Here is a 20,747-nt window from a genome sequence, read left to right as displayed (position 1 = left end):
TAAACGCGACTCAAAAGTAGAAAGGTGAAAAACCTTTAAAAACATAATGAAGCAGAAGAGAAGATGCAATATAATGATGTAGACGCTTCTGTTTGTGTCTGTTGTTAAGAGAAAGTACTTTTTAAAGACTATTTGTTGATATATTTTATACTTAGTTACTTATTAAAACAGATGATGGTGTCGTGTGAAAGGAAGATTGCACCAGGAAATCAGACAATCAAAGTCAATATCGCTGGTTTATTTGAAGCTGCAGCTTATCAAGAAACAATTCTTATTAAATGCATTTTTATTAGAGCAAAAAAAAAAACAACAATGATTAAAAAGAGACAGTTACAAACTCAGCATTACAAATAACACTAACAAAGCCACCTAGCTTGATTTGTTCAAGACAGATACCAAAAGAAATGGATTACAACACAAGTTTCACAACACAACAAAGCTGAGAGAATCACGGTACACGCCGTAAAAGTTTGCATTTCGAGCCATAAACACAGACTTACGCGTTTGGTTCTTGCTGAGTGATCATCAGGTAACATAGCAGAGGAGTAAAATAAAACACCTGTTTTGACATCATTAATACATTTACATAAATGTAACTAACAGTAATAAAGAAACCAAAGTCCACTTTGGTTTCACACATTCTTTGTGTATGACACTGGAGGGAGAGTACATTCCTTTCAAACACAGACAGATATTTAATGTCATAAATACAATTTGACATTACGTAGATTTTAATAATAGAAGTTAAACAAAAGACAAGATGCGTTTGTTCTGTGCTTTGATAAAAAAAAAAAAAAATAAGATTTTTCATTCACAGGTACATTCATTAAATAATTAACAACACATTATTCACCATTCCACAAATAATTATGAAACACTGGGAACCAGTGGCTAATTGAAAGGACCTGGACAATTCCCACGGGGCTGATTTTATATTTGGATCAGAGGGCCGCTGATCTTTTAAATTTTTTTTTATATTTTTCTATGCCAGTGTTCACCCATGATTGGATCACTAACGCTGCTACTGCCGTCCCTGGGCTGCCTCCGCCTATACTGACAGCTTTTCTTTTTTCTGTGCACCATGACCTGACGCATCAGTGCACTCAGTCGGACAATGGTGTCTGAAAGATGGAGAGGACAATGAGCAACGGCGGCATAGAGGATACCAAAATGAAAGAGGAAATCTCAGGAAACAGACGCTGCTAAATGTACAAAACTTGATGGCTTCCTCTAGTAAAAGGAGCTCGAGGTTTGAAACGTGCAAAGACATCAATAAAGCGGGCATGGCAAGATGTTGAACTTTACCTGCAAACCATTGAACATTAATGATCAACTCATTGCATTTTGTGGTGTTGTGATGCATAAAATATAGTTTAAATAATAACATGATGCAAGGCCACATAAATGGGAGTATATGTCTTGTAGCCCCTCAGAGTCAGAGGGACTAAACAGCAGCACCAAGTAGCCATGAGCACACAATGTCTGAGTTAGCAGGTAGGATTACTCAGTAAGTGAATATTAGGTTAATATAATGAAGAGTATGGTGCAGTTCTGTAGGATCAGATGGATGATCACGGTTTTTCTAAATGTTGCTCAGTGTCAGAAGCAAAATCAGCTGTAATGATGGGATTGCTCCTGTTAGCATGGAGGAAACACGGGCTGTTATACAGCGTGTGAACAAACAAGCATAAGTTCTAAATACTTTCTATAGCCAAGCCATACAAGTGACTGGGTATATTTTTTTAGCATTTAAAGCAAATAGTAATAACATAAGACAAGCCCACAGGTGAAATGAAATATTATGAAATATGAAATAAAGTAATATTAAGCCCTCAACATAATTAATTTGTTAAGTTGGAAATGTGTATTTCGTATCGAATGTGCTTAAACTTTAAAGATTAGTATTTTTTATGTAATGCAGGTCCAGGAGCATCTAGGGAAACTGAAGGATCTTTGAAATATTCATATTTTCATTTTGCAGGTTTGGATATCTGTGAGATCTATTATAGAGAAAATGGTTGGGAATTTGCACTACTGTTTGAGTATATCTGCATTGAGAAACAACCCTTACTTATAATGTATTAGAAGCTAAATTAAAAGCTTTTACAGAACAATGAGATGTAGTAGAATACCTGTAAGTTTTTAAAATAATAATAGGTCATTAAGTGGGCCTGTCTGAGGTGTGAAAACCCAGGCATGAAAATTAGTCCCACTACGGCCCTACTGGGAACCCACAGAACAGAGTGCAACCGAATACCTTTAGAAGATACTCAGACCTCTTTCCCACTACAGGCAAATATAGCAAAAATACTTTTTTTCCTTTAGGACTAGTAGGAACTTTCAGATCTGGCTCATATCTAGTCACCTTTACTCCTAGAAATGGTCCTCAGTCTGACTCGTAGCCCAGTTTTTTAATTGGAACTTCGGTGGGAAGAACTCATGCAGATGTTATGCACAGCACTGTTATTTTAAGCTCAGACTGGCAGCAGAATCATAACCCTTAGAATCCTGTTCAGTAAAGTTTAAAATTTTTGTTAGAGAACTTAAGTAAATAAAGAACTTCAGGAAGACCATTGAACACAATGACTTGAAGGACGGTTCGGTTGAACAAAACACTATACCAATATTTGAACAACAGCTTTCCTCATTCCAAGGTTTAAACATGAAATGACTTCGATGGATCTGTCTATTGGAGCAGTAGCTTATTAGCCTGGGTGCCATTCCGAACTTAGTCCCGCCCACAACGTTTGAGGTCGGGAAGTTCGGTCTGGCATTGCTCAATAGTAGCGCGAGTATGCTTGCACAATATCTGGTGGGCCAATCAAATTGTCAGGGCGGGCTTTATACGATGATGGCCAGATGATCAACAGTAACGTAATCAACCACGTCACCAAAGCGCGCTTGGGTGACAACAACAATGGAGGCCGCTGGAGAGTTTAGGTGTGTAGATTCTGCTATTAGGTCTGTCCTAGAAGATATCGACAGCAAATACATTTTAAAAGTGGAACAGAGAAACACGATCAAGGCTCATCTTCTTCTTCTAGGCGTGCAACTGCACGCTTTGATTTTTGTTGACAACAACTATGCGTCGCTTAACATACGTCCGTTGCTCTTATTGGTTGTAGGTCTATCCAATTAAGTGCAGAGGCATTTTTTTCCTGGTTCGTTCGAAACACGCCCCATACTCACAGCTCTATGGAGCAGTATCAGACTCATATTCTGACTAGAATTGAGTAGGACTACGTCAGGCTAGTGGCTTATCTGCTGATCGGGAAGCCAGCTCTGTGATTGGATGCCTTCTGGAGGTGCCTTCAGGAGGTGGGAAACAAAAGGATCCTAACTAAATTAATATCTCTGATGGGTAATGTCTCCCACCCCATGCATGGAGCTGTTGCAGAACTGGAGGCTCCTGCAATGACAGACTGCTGCACCCTAAATGCAGCAGGGAGAGTTATCACAGATCCTTCCTCCCAGCAGCTGTAAGACTTTATAACCATCAACAACCTCAATAAGTTGTTACTTTCATGCTGATTTTCTAGTCTCTATCTCAGTTAGTTAAACAACACGCTGCTTTCATTTTGCACATCTCTGATGCTTCTGCTATTTTCAAATATTAATTACAGTAAAAATTTTCATAGCTGTATATTCTTTTTTTTTATTCTCCAGAACAGTTTTTAAATTGTTATAACACTTTACAGTCCAGTATTTTATTGTTTATCTTGTAACCCCTCACTATTATGGTATTTGTATATATTTTTCTAAGATCCATATTTGGGTGACCATTTTTTCTGTTATCTGTTTGCTGCTGTAAACACCAGAATTTCCCCATGTGGGACAATAAATGGATTTTCTATTGTTAGACATAGCGCTAAGCTGAAAGGAAGGAGAAAAAGATCATCAACCGCAGGAGCAGCGTAGTAGCCAACGGTCTCTCTGTAGGAGAGGCAGAGATCCCCAACTCATGTGGAAAAGCTTGTCTAAAGAACAGTAGGTGAGCTGGATGGAGCTAAATTCAGAGCGAAACCAAGGGAAATTGGTCTGTGCAGAGATATAACCCCAAAAACTGTGATTCCAAAATGTTTTGACTCAAAACACACATTACTCCTGAATTGTGTAATATAAAAACTTCAAATGTTGCTGTTGTTTTTTTTCGGTTTGATTACATCTTTAGTCATAAGAAATGACAAGAAGCTTAGACAACGTGTCCCTATGAACAAACACAGCTGGGATATAATTCAAATAAACATTGCAGTTAATGCATGTTTATGAAAAAGATAATCTGCAAGATATTTGCTTTTTGTTTGCATCTTTGTGTCATTTTTGCGACTAAAAAGGTTTACAAGGAAAATTCCTGCAAAGCTTTAAGCAATAAATCTCAAAGTTGTGTCCTGCTGTCTGAGTGATCCGTTTTGATCCATTAACATTGTGCTGAACGTTGTGTTTGCTCCATTTCTGTTCTGTCCATCTTTTCTGCTATCTGCTCATTCTCAGTGTCATTTTACCAAAACAAATAGAGCTAATTATTCTCCGGAGCAGACTCAGCCAATAGCCTCAGCAGGTGTGAGCAGTTTGCTGCTTAAAAATCTAAACAGATCACACATTTCAAGCGAATTCCAGGCTGAGATGTTAATGTCTGCTAACAAATAGAGATTTTATTTAAGGTTAAATAATATATCAGTTTTCTTGATTTATTTAGTAATAAAAAAAATATTGCATCAGAAACTCAAGATTAATTTGGAATTTTCGTTACTGCGATTGAAGCCTTCCACATTTCTTCTTTAAGACTGACCCAAAGCCAAATTTAATCTCATTTCACCCTCTGCGCAACCAATCTGCTCAGCCAGAGCGACGAGCTTTGCTCTCATATTTCTATTATATTTATTCACTGGAAGTTTCTAGGATCAAATAACTTAACCACATTTTTTGAATTTGGTGTTTAGGAGTCTGACGTTCTTATCCTCTAACTTAATGGTAAAATCTGGTTTCCAGTAAAAGTTTTCAACACACTTTATAACTGTTAATTTCAGCAGCACAAGACACACAGTACAACACATTTATAAAGAAACAGATTTTACATCTATGACCAACACCAAATTACAGAAACACGACTAACTGCTTAACATAAAACAGGCTGGTAGATTGTTCACCTTTATAAATACTGAAAATAGCTTCAACTCTGTGTCTTGATTTAGGGAAGCCATTTTAAGATGCATGTTGGGATCTGGAGGTCTGTCCATTTTTCTCCACCAGAGGGCGATCTAGGTCTCCTGGAGCTGGAGCTGACTTCACCACCTGCGGCTCGTTTGCTCATCAGGAGACCAGTATATAAGGAGGCAGAGGACATCACTCCGACGCCAGAGTGTTTTGCCAGTTATGGTTAGCAAGCCTGAGCCAACCTGCCTGTCTGAATCTCTGACTCCCAGAAAGCCTGAACCTGGACCTAATCTGTTTTGTCCTCTCTGCTTCCCAGGTTGAACCTGCCTGAAACCTGAAACCTGGAAAAGTTTCTCTGCTGGAAATCTGTCAGTCTGATCTCTGAAGAACCCTGGAGAATCAAACCTGTCAAAGACCTGCCTGCCCGCTCTCAGAAGAATCTGAAAGGGAAACTCAAACCTGTTACCTGCAAACTCTCAAACCAAGCTCTGCCTTCGCCAAGCCCTCAGCCTGCCGACAGCCTCTGGACCCTCCTGGTTCCCCCTCTCTGCTCAACTCCAGATCAGGTACAGACCTGCACTCTCTAACTCTGCAAATTACCTGGACTTCAGCTAACCACTCTATCCCCCTCTGCAGTGAACCCAGTCGTGACCATTCCTGGATCTAATAACCCCTTGGATCAGTTCTTTATTCTCTGTGTTGTTTTCAATAAACCTTTGAACTTTTTCCCTTGAGTCCGTGTGTTCTGCATGTGGGTTAGAAACCTTAAACCAAACATGACAATGCATAGTTTATGTAGGTTCCACAGGAAGGACTTGAGGTGCTGAAAAGCTTTAACTTGAGGTGAGTATAGGTCAGTGTAATATATTAAATAGAAGTCTATAATGTTTAAAAATAAAGTTTTACATTCTCACATTTGTTAAACAATGTTTTTCCACTTCTACTGCACCATTCCTCCTGTTTCATAGCTATATCATGTCTAGCTGGAAAGGCTAAAGTCTTGATTTAATTCCGTATTTATTCAGGTTCTGCTAATGTAAATATAAATTACATTTACCCTGTCAGTTAATTGGTAGGATTTCCATAACTCCTGTGAATTCTGATGGGAAACTGAGTCTCATGCTGTGGCTACGGCTGTTTACATGTCCACTGAAAGAGTCATCAAAATGCAAATATGTCAACTGAAAATGAAAAACTATAAATTCACCCAGCTATAAGAAAAAGAGTCTTTGATCACCAATAACCATAATTATAAGCTCTGACTGCCTCTAATTATTTTTAATATAACAAAGTTGCATATTAATACGCATGAGCATTCAGAATTGAGAAGCATTCTAATTTATACATTAATTTGCATATTATTTGGCTGAACATTTTGTTTATTAATCCATCATGTACATTTGCATGCAAGCGAGAGCATTCTAACCTATATGCTTTATTGTTTTAATGTGTTTAATGAAGTAAAGTTAATATTAGTCTCTTATCATAATTTTTATTTCTCACGTTCATTAATTTTTTATTTTCATTTGGTTTATTAATTAGTTAGTAATTATTAATTATTCCATGAGCCCAAGTGCTTGGAGTTTATGGACATTTTTTACCCCACCTTGAGCTTGTGGAAGGTGCAAGTTTTCAGCTTAAATAGATGATTTTTCTGTTCTCGGTGTCACGATCTGCCCTGATAGCTCACCTCAATTACTCATGCCTTTCACCTGCTTAACTCTGTCCAGCTCCTAATTATCACTCATCTCATCCACCTGCCGGTTTCACTTTCCTCCCTATTGGGCTTAATTCAAGCTATCGGGACAGGATCATAGTTGGGTGTCTGTTTGTGTCCTGTCTGTTGGTTTTGTTGGTTAGATTTATACCCATGTTCCTGTGAGGAGTTTATTCTCAAGCCAGTGTCCTCAGGCGAATTATTCCGTAACCACTGCTGAGAGCGTTTCAGCGTTTCCCCAGGGGTTCTGTTTTCCTGATTCCGTTCCCTCTCATCCACTGGCCCTGTCTGTCCCTGCCTGATCTGTTCGCCTGAACCACGGTTGGACTCCTGCTGGATTCTGCATCCCAGGTGCGTTTCTGTCTGAGCTGGATGCTCGACACAGACCTTCACGCTCTGATGGATTCCTGGAACCCATCAGGGATCTGAATCCCTGTCCTGGATCGGAGTCATTCTTGCTCACTCGGTTTGCTGCATGCTTATCCTGCCTAAGATTGAGAGGATGGACTGAACTGTTAAACCAGAGTGTCAGTGATTGACTGCATTCCCCCCCTGCAGTGGCTACAGGTCAACAGATCCTCAGCAGTGTGCTTTGTTTCTGTTCTATTATGATTTTTTGTTTGAATAAAAGTTTTGAACTTTCCTACTGGCTGTCTCACCTTGAATACTGGGTCCATCTGTCTCGTTTTATGACACTCAGATAAACTTAATAATTGCTGCTGCTCTCTAATAATTCTCATATCAGAGATATTTGATATTGTGGATAAAAAATCATAAGTAAGCAATAGAAATCTTAAAAAAAAATTCTTATTAGTGTCCTTAGCGACAACTTGACACAGATGCCTATCGGGTTCAGTTTACATAGGATGTATAATCTTTTTATTTTACTTGTTTTCCAAAAATAAAGTTTCAGTGCCAAAACAGAACAGGGCTTGACATGAACTTTTTTGTTACTAGCCAATCAGGATTTTCACTAACCACAATTTTTTTGTTTATTTTTAGTATAATTAAAGTTGACAATGGGTGCTATCATGTACTCGAAAGAGTCTTACAACTTTCTAAATGTCAAAGACCCTCGTACCAACTTACATTAAGATCATGTAAAATGTTTAACACTGCAGGACATAATAAGGTATTTACCTAATATAAGGTTCTGTCTGAAGATCCTTCTATATGTAATATGCAGTGTATAATAATTTTATATAGTGGTGCAGAGAAGTGTAAGATAAAAACTCAACTGGAAAATCACTGATAAGAATCTCTGGTTCAGTATTTTATACAAGATAGAACAATAAAACAAAGCAGCTGATCAAACATTAGAATAAAGATAACTTTGAGAAACTGTCAGAACAGTTCATTAATTTCAACCAGTCTTAATCTACTCTCCATCATTCCCTTTTCTTCTTCTTTGTCTTTCCTTCCCTTGATTAATCTTCAGGTTTGCTTTTAGTCTTCTGACCAAATAGTTTGACACCTTTAATGTTCTGGGATGCATCCCATTTCATTTTGATTATTATTTCAGAAAACAATTATTTTCTTAAGAAAACAAAAGCAGTGTATATGGAAGTCAACCTGCCAAAGTCGCTAGTCGTAGTGGCAATGCAACCTGCCACGGTGTTAAAGTCAGCCCTGATTCTACACAAATATATTCATTTGTTTTCCACAACCAAAGCCCATCATCATTTCATCATCCACCCCACTATACCTCTTTCAGCCAATGTTAGATTTATTTCTCTGTTGTGTTAATCTTCTCAAAAATATTTAGAATGCACTGATATTGGTGCACAGCAGCAGTTTAAGGCCTAAAACATCCCTGCTAACAGACTCCCTAACATCACTAATCACATTTAAAATTGTTTTTTTGCTTAGTGGTAGCTGGCATCTTCTATGTCTGATATTTATAAACTTTGATTTAAACAGGATTTTCAGAGAGGAAAATCTTCTTGTAAACTATGAAAACAAAGTTGAAATAAATGTACTGAATATTTCGTACAAAAATCAATAAAAAAGTAGGCAACTGTGTCTGTGATCTTTGCAGTACAGACAGATTTCACAGAGAATATAAGAAAATAATAATCTAACCTCTACATTGATGCTGAGCAAAAATTTTTTTGTCTTGCTCACTGAAACAAACTCAAATCATCATTAATGTAATGTCTGCAGAGTAAACATATCTCTGAATCTTAAACCTCATGCTACAGAATCTTTAGAAACGTAGGGCCTGATCTTCAAAGATTCAGATTAAATGGTCCTAATTTTTAATTTTTTTTTAGTTTGTGGGGCTGACCTACAAAGATTGCTGCACAAATGCTGATGCCGGTAAACTGTTTTGGTTTCACCCCTTAGAATGTGCTGAAAGTTTGTTCTACTGGCAAAGGGGAGTTTTCATATAAGAAAGACGAGGTTCAAAGACATGCAGCAGGGAATTAAACTAGAAAAAAATATTTAAATATTCATAAATTATCAGATAATATCTATCTATCTATCTATCTATCTATCTATCTATCTATCTATCTATCTATCTATCTATCTATCTATCTATCTATCTATCTATCTATCTATCTATCTATCTATCTATCTATCTATCTATCTATCTATCTATCTATCTATCTAATAAGTTAAATAAAAAAAAACTGTTGCAGCCTCTTTTGATGTTATTTATTTTTCATTATCCCAGAATAAACTACAGGACTGTATTTCAGTTATTCTTCTTTACTTTGTATTTGTTGTAGAAAGATTGTCTACCTTTCCGCTACAGAAAGGTTATTTCTTAATATAATTCTACTATGTTATTTTTTTAAAAGCCCATATATGTTTACAAGCAAACATAATCTCCCTCCATTGCCTGTGATGATACTGATTGATCCATGATCCTCTTTTCTAGCAGCAATGACAGCAGAAATGTTTAAATGTGTGTTTACAGTTCTAGTACATGACTGAAAAGATGCAAAAAACATTTACCATGGGGAATATGTTTGCCAGGTACAAACATATACCCCATACTATACGTATGATTACGTATACATATCCTCCACCCTTGAATTTTGGCAGTGTGGTCATTAAAATATGATCTTCATATTGATGAAGGCCCACAACCAAAAAATAAGGGTTGCACAGACTGTCTTCTGAATTGCAAATGCTAATCACTTTGCACCTTCTTTGAAGATGTCTGCATGTAAAAGCATGTTTCTACACGCAAATCTTTTGAAGATCTGGCACTTGGTCTTTGGCTGTGGAAACAGACAGAACTAACGTTAAGAGAAACCTGGTCTATAGCAGTTCAGCACTATGTTACTTATTGGAAACATGAAAAAGGACAGAAATATCAGAACTGTAGAAAAAAAGGTTATTTTCAAATTAAATGGGTTGAAAATAGAAGTAGAGCGTCTAGACTTTGTTTCTTTTAGTTTATTTGTGGATAATAGCTTTTATTTTGAGTCAGAGCAGCTCAGAGTTAAGGTGGAGGCTTGAAGCAACGGGTACCAATTATTTGAAAATCCTATAAACAGCTCAGAGTTCCAGTATTAGTTTATGTTACACTTTCTGAAATCACCATGCTGCTAAATTAGTTTGATGTTGAGTTAAAATAAAATTGACCCTGGTGTCAGTTGAGGTAGTTTACCAACAGATTTTTGTGAAGTTCTTAATTGTGCATAAAAGCAGAGTTTTTTATTGAATTTTGTGTATTTGAATTAGAGGTAGTTTCAGTCTTTTTAAAGGCACATATTTTTAGTCTATGCTAGCTGTTTAATGATACAATAATCAGGCATAGTTTCATGAGAGAAGAGACATAAGAAATATTCATAAAACACATAAAAAAAATCCAACAAAATGGATATGATGCAGCTGTAAGAGACAAAATGAAGGCGTACCAGTTGATATGAAAATGCAAATCCTCATTAGGTTAGTCTAATGTTGATCTTTACAATACATTACTGTAGGAGAGAATTATTTGATAAAAAAGATAGTGGCAGAGTGATCTCCCGTAGACAGCTGCAGATAGGCAGCAGCACCCCTCGCAACCCCACTTGGGATAAAACGTTAGAAAATGGTTGGATGGATGGATAGTGGCAGAGTGATGAAGTTCTTCGTTGCACTTATGTTAATGCACCAAAAAATCACCTTCAATGCCTTTAATGCATGTTTTGCGTCATCTATTTAGCAGACTGGGTACAGATTTGTCATACTTATGGATGAACATTTACTTTGAAATGACTATCTACAGGATCGTCAAAACTTCTACGTTTTACTTGAAAGCATAAGATCCAAGTAAAACATACCTGAGAAAAGGCTTCGCAAACTAGTATATTAAAAGTAAAAAATAAATCTTAAGTTTGTTTGGAGGTTGATGTTTTCTGATTCGATGAGTGCTTCTCTGTTTCTTGGTAACAATCAACATCAGTGTAATCTGTTTGATTTAAGCGTGTGCTTATTGTAATCACATTAAAGTATCTTGTTCCTTATTTCACCATGAATGCAACAAAGCAGTAGTATTCAGGTGTTACATCTTAGACTTGAACGTGGGCCTAAGTGTTGGGTTTTATGTGGTCAAGACATGGTGAGTTTTGAGCAACAATCCTTTACTAACCACTATTGATAAGGCATTGTTTCCTTTATCCATGCATCATGGTATGGCTTAGTTTGGTTCATATTTTGTTACAGTTATTACTCAGTTATCCCATGCCTGATACACTGAAACGGCGAGAGAGCTCACCTTCTCAGAACCTTCTTCGTTGCTGCTTTTCTGATGTATGGCTACCATTTCTATCCCTTGTTCTGACAGACTTCTACCTTGGTGGACCACCACACAGCCTACCCTCGAGCTCCTGTTTATTTCTGGGGTTTCACTCAGTTTGTTGTCATTATGGACACGGTTTCTTAGTCCCAACAGAAAGTTTCCATGGCTATTACTGCCATCTCTTAGTTCAGCTCCTTCACACGGTGCATGTGCAGATCTTGCTCTCCGTCCCCATCGAGGCATTCTGCTCTTCAGCTGGGGGAAGCAGCACATGGGCTTTGTCTTCCACACTACTTGAAAGCCCCTCTTGAAGTTCTTGTTGTAGTAGCCATAGACGATGGGATTCACGCTGGAGTTGGAAAAGGCTAACCAGTGGGCAAAGGGGAAGACGTAGCTGGTGAGCAGATCCAGCTGGTCTCTGTTCAGTCCACCATAGTCTGCCATTAACATAAGAGTCCAAAGGGGCAACCAGGAGAGCATGAAAAGCAAAGCAACTACGATGAGCATTTTTATCACCTTGATCTTTTTCTGGGATACCACTTGTTGGGCATGTCTTCTGCCTCCCGCCTGGACTGTGACATTGGCCAGTTGTGGTTGTCTGTTTGTGACAGCAGAGGAGCAGAGTTTGACCCCGATGCTTACATACATCAGCGTGATGACAGTGAGGGGAACCAGATAGATGTGGGCGAACAGAACCGCCGTGTAGACCTTTCTCATATGAGGCTTGGCAAAGTTTTCATAGCAGGTGTAAAGGGGCAACGTCTGATTGAAATCATCATTGTAGACCATGTAATGGAAAGGAACTTTCTCCACAGTCAGTGCTATTGCAGCAGGACACATAATTGCTACTGCTAACACCCAGATAGACACAATGGCTACCTTGGCAACAAGGAGAGTAAGCTTGGGCTGGAGAGGATACACAATACAACGGAACCTATAGTGGAAAAGCAGAGAAGGACACAGGCACTAATTAGTGAGGAAAAAATTATAATGATCATTAAAAAAAATAAAGCAGAACATTGATCCATATGTCATATATGTACAAGGGCCTATAAGTAGATCTATAGATTCTGTTAAAATTATCTATGTAAACAAATGCCATTATTGATCAGTTGGACAGATTTCATGACAGTCACTTATTGTAAATATACAGTATAATTCCTAAATTGCTGGTATGTTATCCTTCTTACCCACAACGAGAGAACCATTCTATCAGAACTATCACTGTGTGATCTTATGCGCAAAACCATTTAAAGAAAATTAGCAGAGTTTTCCAAAATGTAACTAAAATCTAAGCATATATGTAAGTTAAAGTAGAGATCTCCTTCAAGTTATAGTAGTTTCCCTGTTCATAGACACGTGAATCAAATGGCAGAATTAACTCCTCACAGAGTCCACCTCCTGAACCAATTAATGCTAATAATGGCACTAATTGGTTCAGGTTAGACGAACCCTGCTCTTTAAAAGCGAAGTTTGTTGTCCTTGTGTTAAAAGAGTCTATTCATGCATTATGAATTTATGGATTCCAATAACAATAGCTCACTCTGGTTTATTATAAAGACTTTTTGATTAAATTATGACACCCTGCTGGCATATTTGATCTTGTTTCTGTGTTTTACACTTTTTTGTCTGGTTGATCAATAAACTAAGTGGAGTATTTACAAGACAAAGTGTGTGGTGGGGAAGTCATTTCCTGCGTGAGATAGAAGACAAAGATGAAATCTGAAGAGGCACAAAAATATTCTGGATGCTAAGAGGGGTAAAACTTGATTACACAAAGAATTTATAAATTTTGGAGTAAGAAGTTGGAGTTAAACCTCCTGTTAGGTTTATTCTTTATACATCATGTGCATTGTTATTCTGTTCGCCAGATTAGACAGAGTAGAGGGCCTTCCTTCACATTGTGGATGTCACTGTGTGTATGGAGGTCTAATCTAATCAGGACAGCCTTCGTGTCTTCAGAAATACACAGGATATGGGCACATCTTGGAGCCGGTCTGATAAAGGGGAGCTATCTGTAATTCTTGGGCATAGAGGCAAGATGCATACAGGTCAGGGCATGGAAGGCGTGTCAGTTTCTATACGGACAGCCACCTGATGCAAAACATGGACTCATGAGGTATAAGAAGGAGGAGATGACCTTGTTCGAGCCTCAATCTTTGCTCAATTTTGCCGGACGCTCGCTGACGTTGTTTGAGCCCACAGCTGTGCAAACTCCAAGCAATTTCTCTGTCCTGTAACGACCTGATCTGGAATAAACTCTGTCACTTTTTTACTCCTGTTTTTATAGTCCTTTTTTTTTTTACACGGTTTTACCCAGTTTGAGTTAAGAGTAGTAAATAACTTGCTCCCAGGAAAAGAACCGGTAGGGAAGTTCCGAGGCGCAGCTTCCTTCAGGGGGACATAACCTCCATATTAACGCTCCAAAAGTGGCAGGTTGACAAAAGCGTGAGTTTTCCACTGCCAGCAGATTGAGATGGAGTGCAGCAATGTTTATGTGTCTGCTGATCAAGCCCTGTGCAAAAAATAGTTTCATGCTCTAAAAAGACAAAGTAAACACTATCAGATCAAACACTTCTCATATATTGTTTGACCTTAAAATGAAAATATGTTTTTTTGGTGTTTTTTTTTTTTTGTAGGCCTCTTTAAAGGATTACTTCTTGTTATTATGGCCTGCCTACACAGTTTCATTTCACTATTTCTTATTAGATTTTCCTTATAAGTTTTCCTAACATGCTGTTTGACTTCTATTGGCTAAAATTCCTGTATGGTTGTTAATTAAAATAACAACAGTGGATAGCTTATATGCTGGAGCAGTAGCTGTCATTACATTTCCACACCTGCCTTGATTGTGACCCTCAGAGTGTGTTTGATGCGGAGAGCAATCATGATCTTCCCTCCCATCTATTATCAAGGGAAATTTAAGTTCCCAAGCAGAGAAATAAATAATTGACATCCCTAAGAAACAGAGATTATTGAGAGTACCATCCTACAAAGCTTCTCTAAAGCATTGAGAATGGACATATTGCTCCAAGAAGTATATTTCTGTACTAAAAATAACTGCTCAGAGTTGATAAATTGCACTTGTGGATGTGGGATTGAGATGTCATTGATAAGGATGGGTGTGATGGCTTTTAATCCCAATAGTGATCATGGAAGAAAAACAGTTTTTCATACACAGACTTCAACAGACTGATATCTCTTTTTCTGTTTACAAAAATTTAAGTCAAAATTTTATTTGACTACTTGCTGTATATTTCCAAGTGGAAGTATTGCCTAACTTGTTCCTCACAAGCTTTTCAGCATCAAAAAACTAAAAAAAAACATTTTAAACAGTGAAGGGAATGCTGACATTATTATTATGTGCAGAAGGTGCCAGCAGGGGAGAAGAAAAACATCTTTTTCTGTTCATATGAAATAAATAATAATCAGGACCTAACTTTTTTCTTTTATTCAAGGAAATATCACACTGTTATGTTTAAAAAGGAACAGGGAAAGAACATTTTACACACAAAAAAAACAAAGAAAAGAATAAGAAAAAGGAAAAAAAAAAGAAAAATCAAGAAAAGAAAATTTGTATTGCTTCTCTTATCAATAACCTTCAAATGCATGGCTAAAATATCCAGAAAGACAGGTGCAACTAACTGCTGCAGATATAGGAAACCTTTGTGGTAAAAATAGTTTCTTCATGTTTATCAATGCTGCAGTTTGCAAAAAAGAAACTTTTTTTCAAAGGAACAAAAACATTGCAATAATGTTATTTTCTGGTTATTTTTATTAAAAATATGTCTAAAACTGGTCTCCTCACCTTTAAAAGTAATCCAAGGGTGCTAGTCAGCAAGAACTACTCTGAGGAGACGTCACTGTGGGTTGGCTGGAATTATCCATGCAGATCCACATTGGTAAACCAATTGCTTTAAACGAGTAGTATTAATAAACAGATATGCTGTAACAGGGAATAATTTACTTTTTATTTGCTTTAATTGGACTTTATTGATCCAAAAGCATGACTGTTAGGTTAATTGGTTTCTGTAAATTGTCCTTAGGTGTGAGTGTGTGCATGAATGGTTGTTTGTCCTATTTGTCTCTGTGTTGCCGTGCGATGGACTGGCGACCTGTCCAGGGTATGCCCCGCCGCCTGCACGTAGACAGCTGCAGATAGGCACCAGCACCCCCTGCTTGGGATAAGCTTGACCATAAAGTGGATGGATGGAGAAATTTACCTCTGCATTGAACCCATCCCCTTGGAGAGCAGTGGGTTGGCATCATGGGGCGCCCAGGGAGCAATCACGGGTTAAGAGTCTTGTTTAGAGAGCCAGAGGGGCAGTCTGTGGGAGTGAGTTTCAAACTCACAACCTCAGGTTTGCAAGCTCTATGCCACAACAACTAGGCCGCCACTCCCCATTATTGCTATTTTGACTGGATGAACTGTGGCTTTCTGTGGTAATTTTATATCAGTAATTAAGCTGAAATACAGCTTAATTATGGTAAGCCTATTTATGGTAAAAAATGAATTAACGATCAAATAATAATTCCAACTGCAGTTATAAATGAAGGCACTAACACTTACTGCTGGTTAATATAACTCAGTCCTAACTGAATAAATACCCGTATTTAAGTAAACAAGTTAACAACTGGTAATTATTAAACCAAATTGTTAGTTATAATATTTGAAAACTTATAGCCGTCAATCAAAATCGTTTGACGCATTTTACCTTATTTGATTATGTATTATTGTTAGGATCTGGAGGCTATGTCCATCTTCTCCACCAGAGGGCGCACTAGATCTCCTGGGGGCATGGGCTGACTGCAACACCTGTCTTCAATCTGCCCATCAGGAGGCTCTTACTTAAGGAGGGGGAGACTGACACTCCAGTGCCAGAATGTTTGCCAGTAATGGTTAGCAAAGCCTGAGCCAGCCTGCTTTCTGAACCTAAGATTTTGTGAACCTTTCTGATCCAGTCTTTTTCTGTCTCTCAGATATTCCTGCCTGACAATCCAAAATCCTGGAGAGAAGACTCTTTCAGGAGTCCGCCTGTCTGCTCTCAGTGAAACCCTGGAGGATTGTATCTGCCTCAAATCTGCCTGCCCGCTCTCAGAGAAAACTGAGGGAACTCAGTTTGGAATCCGTCTGCCAGCACTCAGTAAGCCTCCACCTCCGCCTGTCAACAAGCCTCTGGACCCTCAAGGTTCCCCCCCTCGTACATCAGAAAACCTGCAATACTTGGATCTATACTAACCACTCTGTCCCCCCTCAGTGGAGAGCCCCTGCATGACCAGTCAACCTACCAAGGACCAGTTCTTTATTTATTGTGCTTCATTGTTAATAAACCTTTGAACTTTTTCTCAGTCTCTTGAGTGATTTCTGCATGTGGGTTAGGCACCTTAATCCCATCATGACAATTATTCCTTTGATTAGAATAATACAAAATTAATTATAATTTCCAATTATTCATAATAAAATAAAAGAGAAAAGATTAAAGATCATGTCAATTCACCAATAAACGATCATAGTTTAACTAGACGGTGGTTGGAATGGACTCCAGTTCTTACAGACTAACCTTTCAACAGCGATTGCTACCAGGGTGAAGACCGAGGCTGACACAGATACACCCTGCACAAACCCACTCATCTTGCACACTGTGTTAGAGAAAGGCCAGCCTGTTGGATAAAAAGAAGAAGAAGAAAAAACACATTTATTATTAGAGAAAAAAATGCCCTTTTGTTTATTATTACATTTTTGGAAATATACAATAAGCTTTATGCAGTTTGGATCTTTTTTTTCTTTTCTCCTTTGCTTTTAAATGGAATCTTTTTCCATCTTTCAAATTAACATGTTCAAGTTCAGCTTCAGTTCTTTTTCTATGTGGAAGAAATACATGTTTTTATAGAGCATGGAACACTGAGCTTAACTGCAGATTTACTGAGAAAAAGATGAAACAAATGGAGACTGGTTCCAAATGAAGTGAGGATTAAGCTGGGCTTTCCCTGCAGTTACAGGCAGAGAAAGGCTGGGGTCTTCATGTCAACATTGGAACCTTTTACAGCAATATTATCCAGGCAGAGCAAACAGTGATATTACAGTGCTCTGTTAGAGAAATCATTTTTTGAAAAGCTCTTATACTAACACAGCACACCTTCTGGCACCTTTAGCCACATAGAAATAATAGTAGATCTTTGACTTTGATAACTGAATTTCATAATATTCTGGATGTATCAGTTCTAGTTGGAACAAAACATGTGTAAAATTAGCTTAAACTGATTAAACAAATGGTGAAAACCCAAAACCACAATTACACTTTTCAATGGATTATATAAACTACTATTCATTGCAGGAGGGTTACAGGCCAGTCCTCAAGCTACAGTGTCTTTGTTTTACATTTGTGCCTAATCCTAAAAAAGAGCAAACATGTCCTCAGTAGTTCACAACTATCTAAAGTCTGGGAATCTAATCGATTGATTTAAGCATGCTTTAAATAACAAGGAGAAATCAGATGTTTTCTTGCAGTTTGTGTTACTGAGGAAAAGTAGGACACCCTGAGAGATATCATCATACTTCATATAAGTTGTAACCGTGTTTTTAAAAATTTGTTCTTCTACTTCAAATCCTCTTAATCAACTATGGATACCTTTATATGTCAGATGTCAGAATCCAGTCGTCACCTTTTAGATGCATCTCTAACTTTATATGCCTGAATCAAATAATTCAAGTCAGAAACAGAGGAATTTGACTCAATCCATTTGATTCAGAGGATTTTTATATCAATCTTGACTGATAAATACAATCAGATTTTCAGTTTTTTTTTTTTTTAACGAACCATTAAATTACTATTTTTCGGCTGCCAAAATTAGTACTAAGTAAGTATAAGAGCTGATTTATTGCATTTTTCCCAAAGATCACAAAAAAATACATATGTCACTGCAAAAAAACATAATGGACAATGAAAAGAGTAGTGGGAAACTGTAGGGTAGAAAAAAGCATGATGGTTTTCTTGTTTTATATAAGGTAAAAAACAAGTGTGTTCCTCTGTTGTATTTAGGTCTTAAGTTTCTAACTGAGAACTATTTTATCAATCCTTCGACACTCTAATACAATGGATCAGTTAGAAAGCATCAACGATATGACAAAGACATCCACCAGAAGTGACAGGCTGAGAAAGGAAAGCATTGATCAGAGGAAGCAGCGATTACAACTCAATTTTATAAAAAAAAAAAAAAAAAAAAAAGAACTTAAAACCCTGGTGGATCAGCAGATAAATAAGTCAAGTGTGAGGATTTCTAATGTTGACAAAATGTAGATAATCCCACATTTCCATAAACATAACTGTGGAAGGATACCGGCCTTCCAGATTGACCAGGGAAATATTTAATAGAAGTTTATAATATAAACTGCTCCTGAAAATTCATAACTTTATTTAAAGAAAAAAATGGTTCCAAGCCATGACTGTACTCAAACTGCTAAAAGGACACCATCTGTGAATGAATTTATCAATAGAATGCATTTCCATTTAATAGCAGAGCTCCTGCTTGATCCATGTCACAGAACAGACTTCCAGCAGGTTCTCTGTTCGAAGGCTGCCTTTGTTTGTTTTAATCTGATGTCCAATAAAAGAAGGACATATTTAGGTGAATTATTATGATTTGGTATATATTATGATGATTAAGTTAAACCTTAAATAATGTAAAATAAAAATACTGACAGACTATTTTTTAAAACTTTATTATTAAGTATGGCTTTTGAGTTTTTATATAACAATCATCCTTGAGATGTGCTGATAAAGTCTCTCTGTGACAGTCTGACAGCCCCGTTGTCATGGTTATTTGGACGCATGGTTGGTGCTTTCCAGGTATTTATACTGATTTGCATACGTTTTTCAGGGCAAAGATGGAATAGGCAAATACCCACAATTCAATTGGGAAGGACACCCTGAAGGTAAAATGTGTGGCGACACACATAAAAATGAAATATCTTATCCACATTTAGTATTTCTCCTTAACGCAAACTTCTTTTATGAAAGCTGCACAACCTAACCTGAGACAAGCTGAAAGGTTGGGGCTTAAATATAGTCAGTACCTATTGTGAAAGATATTCCTACTATTGCAGAAGAAAATGTCACATTAAGAATTAGCTTTACATAGTCACAAATTAACATAAAAATGGATTAGGAAGAGCATCAAAACAGCTGATTATATCCAAAATATGTCAAATTAAGGGTATTTTTGGACACCTGAACTGTCAGGCGTGAGTGAGCAGACAGGTAAGATAAGATAAAATAATCAATAATAGGACCTTTGCTGGGATTTGGAGGGTAATAAATCAGTAGAGCCGGGGCAGGGCCATTTCACGGCATCCAGGTGATGCGGGAGAAATGAAAACAGAGTGTTTCTCCTCTGGTTTGGTGAGGCAAAGAGTGGTAATCAAACTAAGTAAGCATTGGCTCATTTAGCTCAGAGAAGTCAATGTTTTTTCCCCCACATTTCTGTGAGACAGAAGAGGTTGAATTTATATGAAGATGTCAAGGAGGAGCTGTCCTGAGACTGAGAGGGTCCTGAAAAATGTAAGTTTATCATTGCCATGTTCCATTATTGGACTGAATACAGGCCAAAAAAGTTTAAGCTGTCCCTCTTTTTTCACATTGTTTCTCATTGAAAGAAAAGTTAAGAAGCAGAAGGTTTTTATACCTAATAAGCCATTGACAATATTTTTAGTGCAACCCTTGGTGGATGTATTGACTAAACATCATGCCATGTCTTGACAGAACAACAGAGGTGAATGACGTAGGGCGGGGGTAGGCAGAGCACCACTCCAGTGCCACTGTCCTGCCACTTTTGCATGCTTCTCTTCTTCACCTGAAACAAATCAATGGTTAATGGCAAAGCCTCTGCTAAACTTACTAACATGCCAAGGAGGTAATTTGGCCTTCTGTTACGGGTGTGTTGGAGGAGAGATACATGCAAAAGCTTCAGAGCGTAATAAATATAGCATTAGATAAATAAGAGCAAATCAATACTGAAATAAATCAATGAATGCCTTTTTCAGTTATGATTTTGACTGTAGAATAAAATAAAACCATAAAGAGGTTATCCAATCTTTCTCAGTGAGAAACAGCCAATCAGACATCAGTGGTCCTGGTCCCT

The 20,747-nt window shown here is 37.6% G+C and overlaps 1 protein-coding gene across 1 annotated transcript; it reads right to left on the bottom strand.

Moving 5' to 3' along the window:
- Positions 1 to 256: 256 nt before the first annotated feature.
- Positions 257 to 17,275, bottom strand: LOC119780017 (neuropeptide FF receptor 1-like). Its single transcript, XM_038279896.1, has 3 exons — positions 17,171 to 17,275; positions 11,586 to 12,543; positions 257 to 1,121 (listed from the first exon to the last, which is right to left on the bottom strand). The coding sequence occupies exons 1-3, from the start codon at positions 17,239 to 17,241 to the stop codon at positions 1,104 to 1,106; spliced, it is 1,047 nt and encodes a 348-aa protein (XP_038135824.1). The 5' UTR covers positions 17,242 to 17,275; the 3' UTR covers positions 257 to 1,103.
- Between the last annotated feature and the right edge of the window lie 3,472 nt (positions 17,276 to 20,747).

Source organism: Cyprinodon tularosa, unplaced genomic scaffold (genome assembly GCF_016077235.1).
Source record: "Cyprinodon tularosa strain WSP-4 unplaced genomic scaffold, ASM1607723v1 ctg1020, whole genome shotgun sequence".
In the NCBI taxonomy this organism is placed as follows: domain Eukaryota; kingdom Metazoa; phylum Chordata; class Actinopteri; order Cyprinodontiformes; family Cyprinodontidae; genus Cyprinodon; species Cyprinodon tularosa.
The sequence above is the reverse complement of the archived record's forward strand: the minus strand, read 5'-3'. Positions and strand labels throughout refer to the sequence as shown.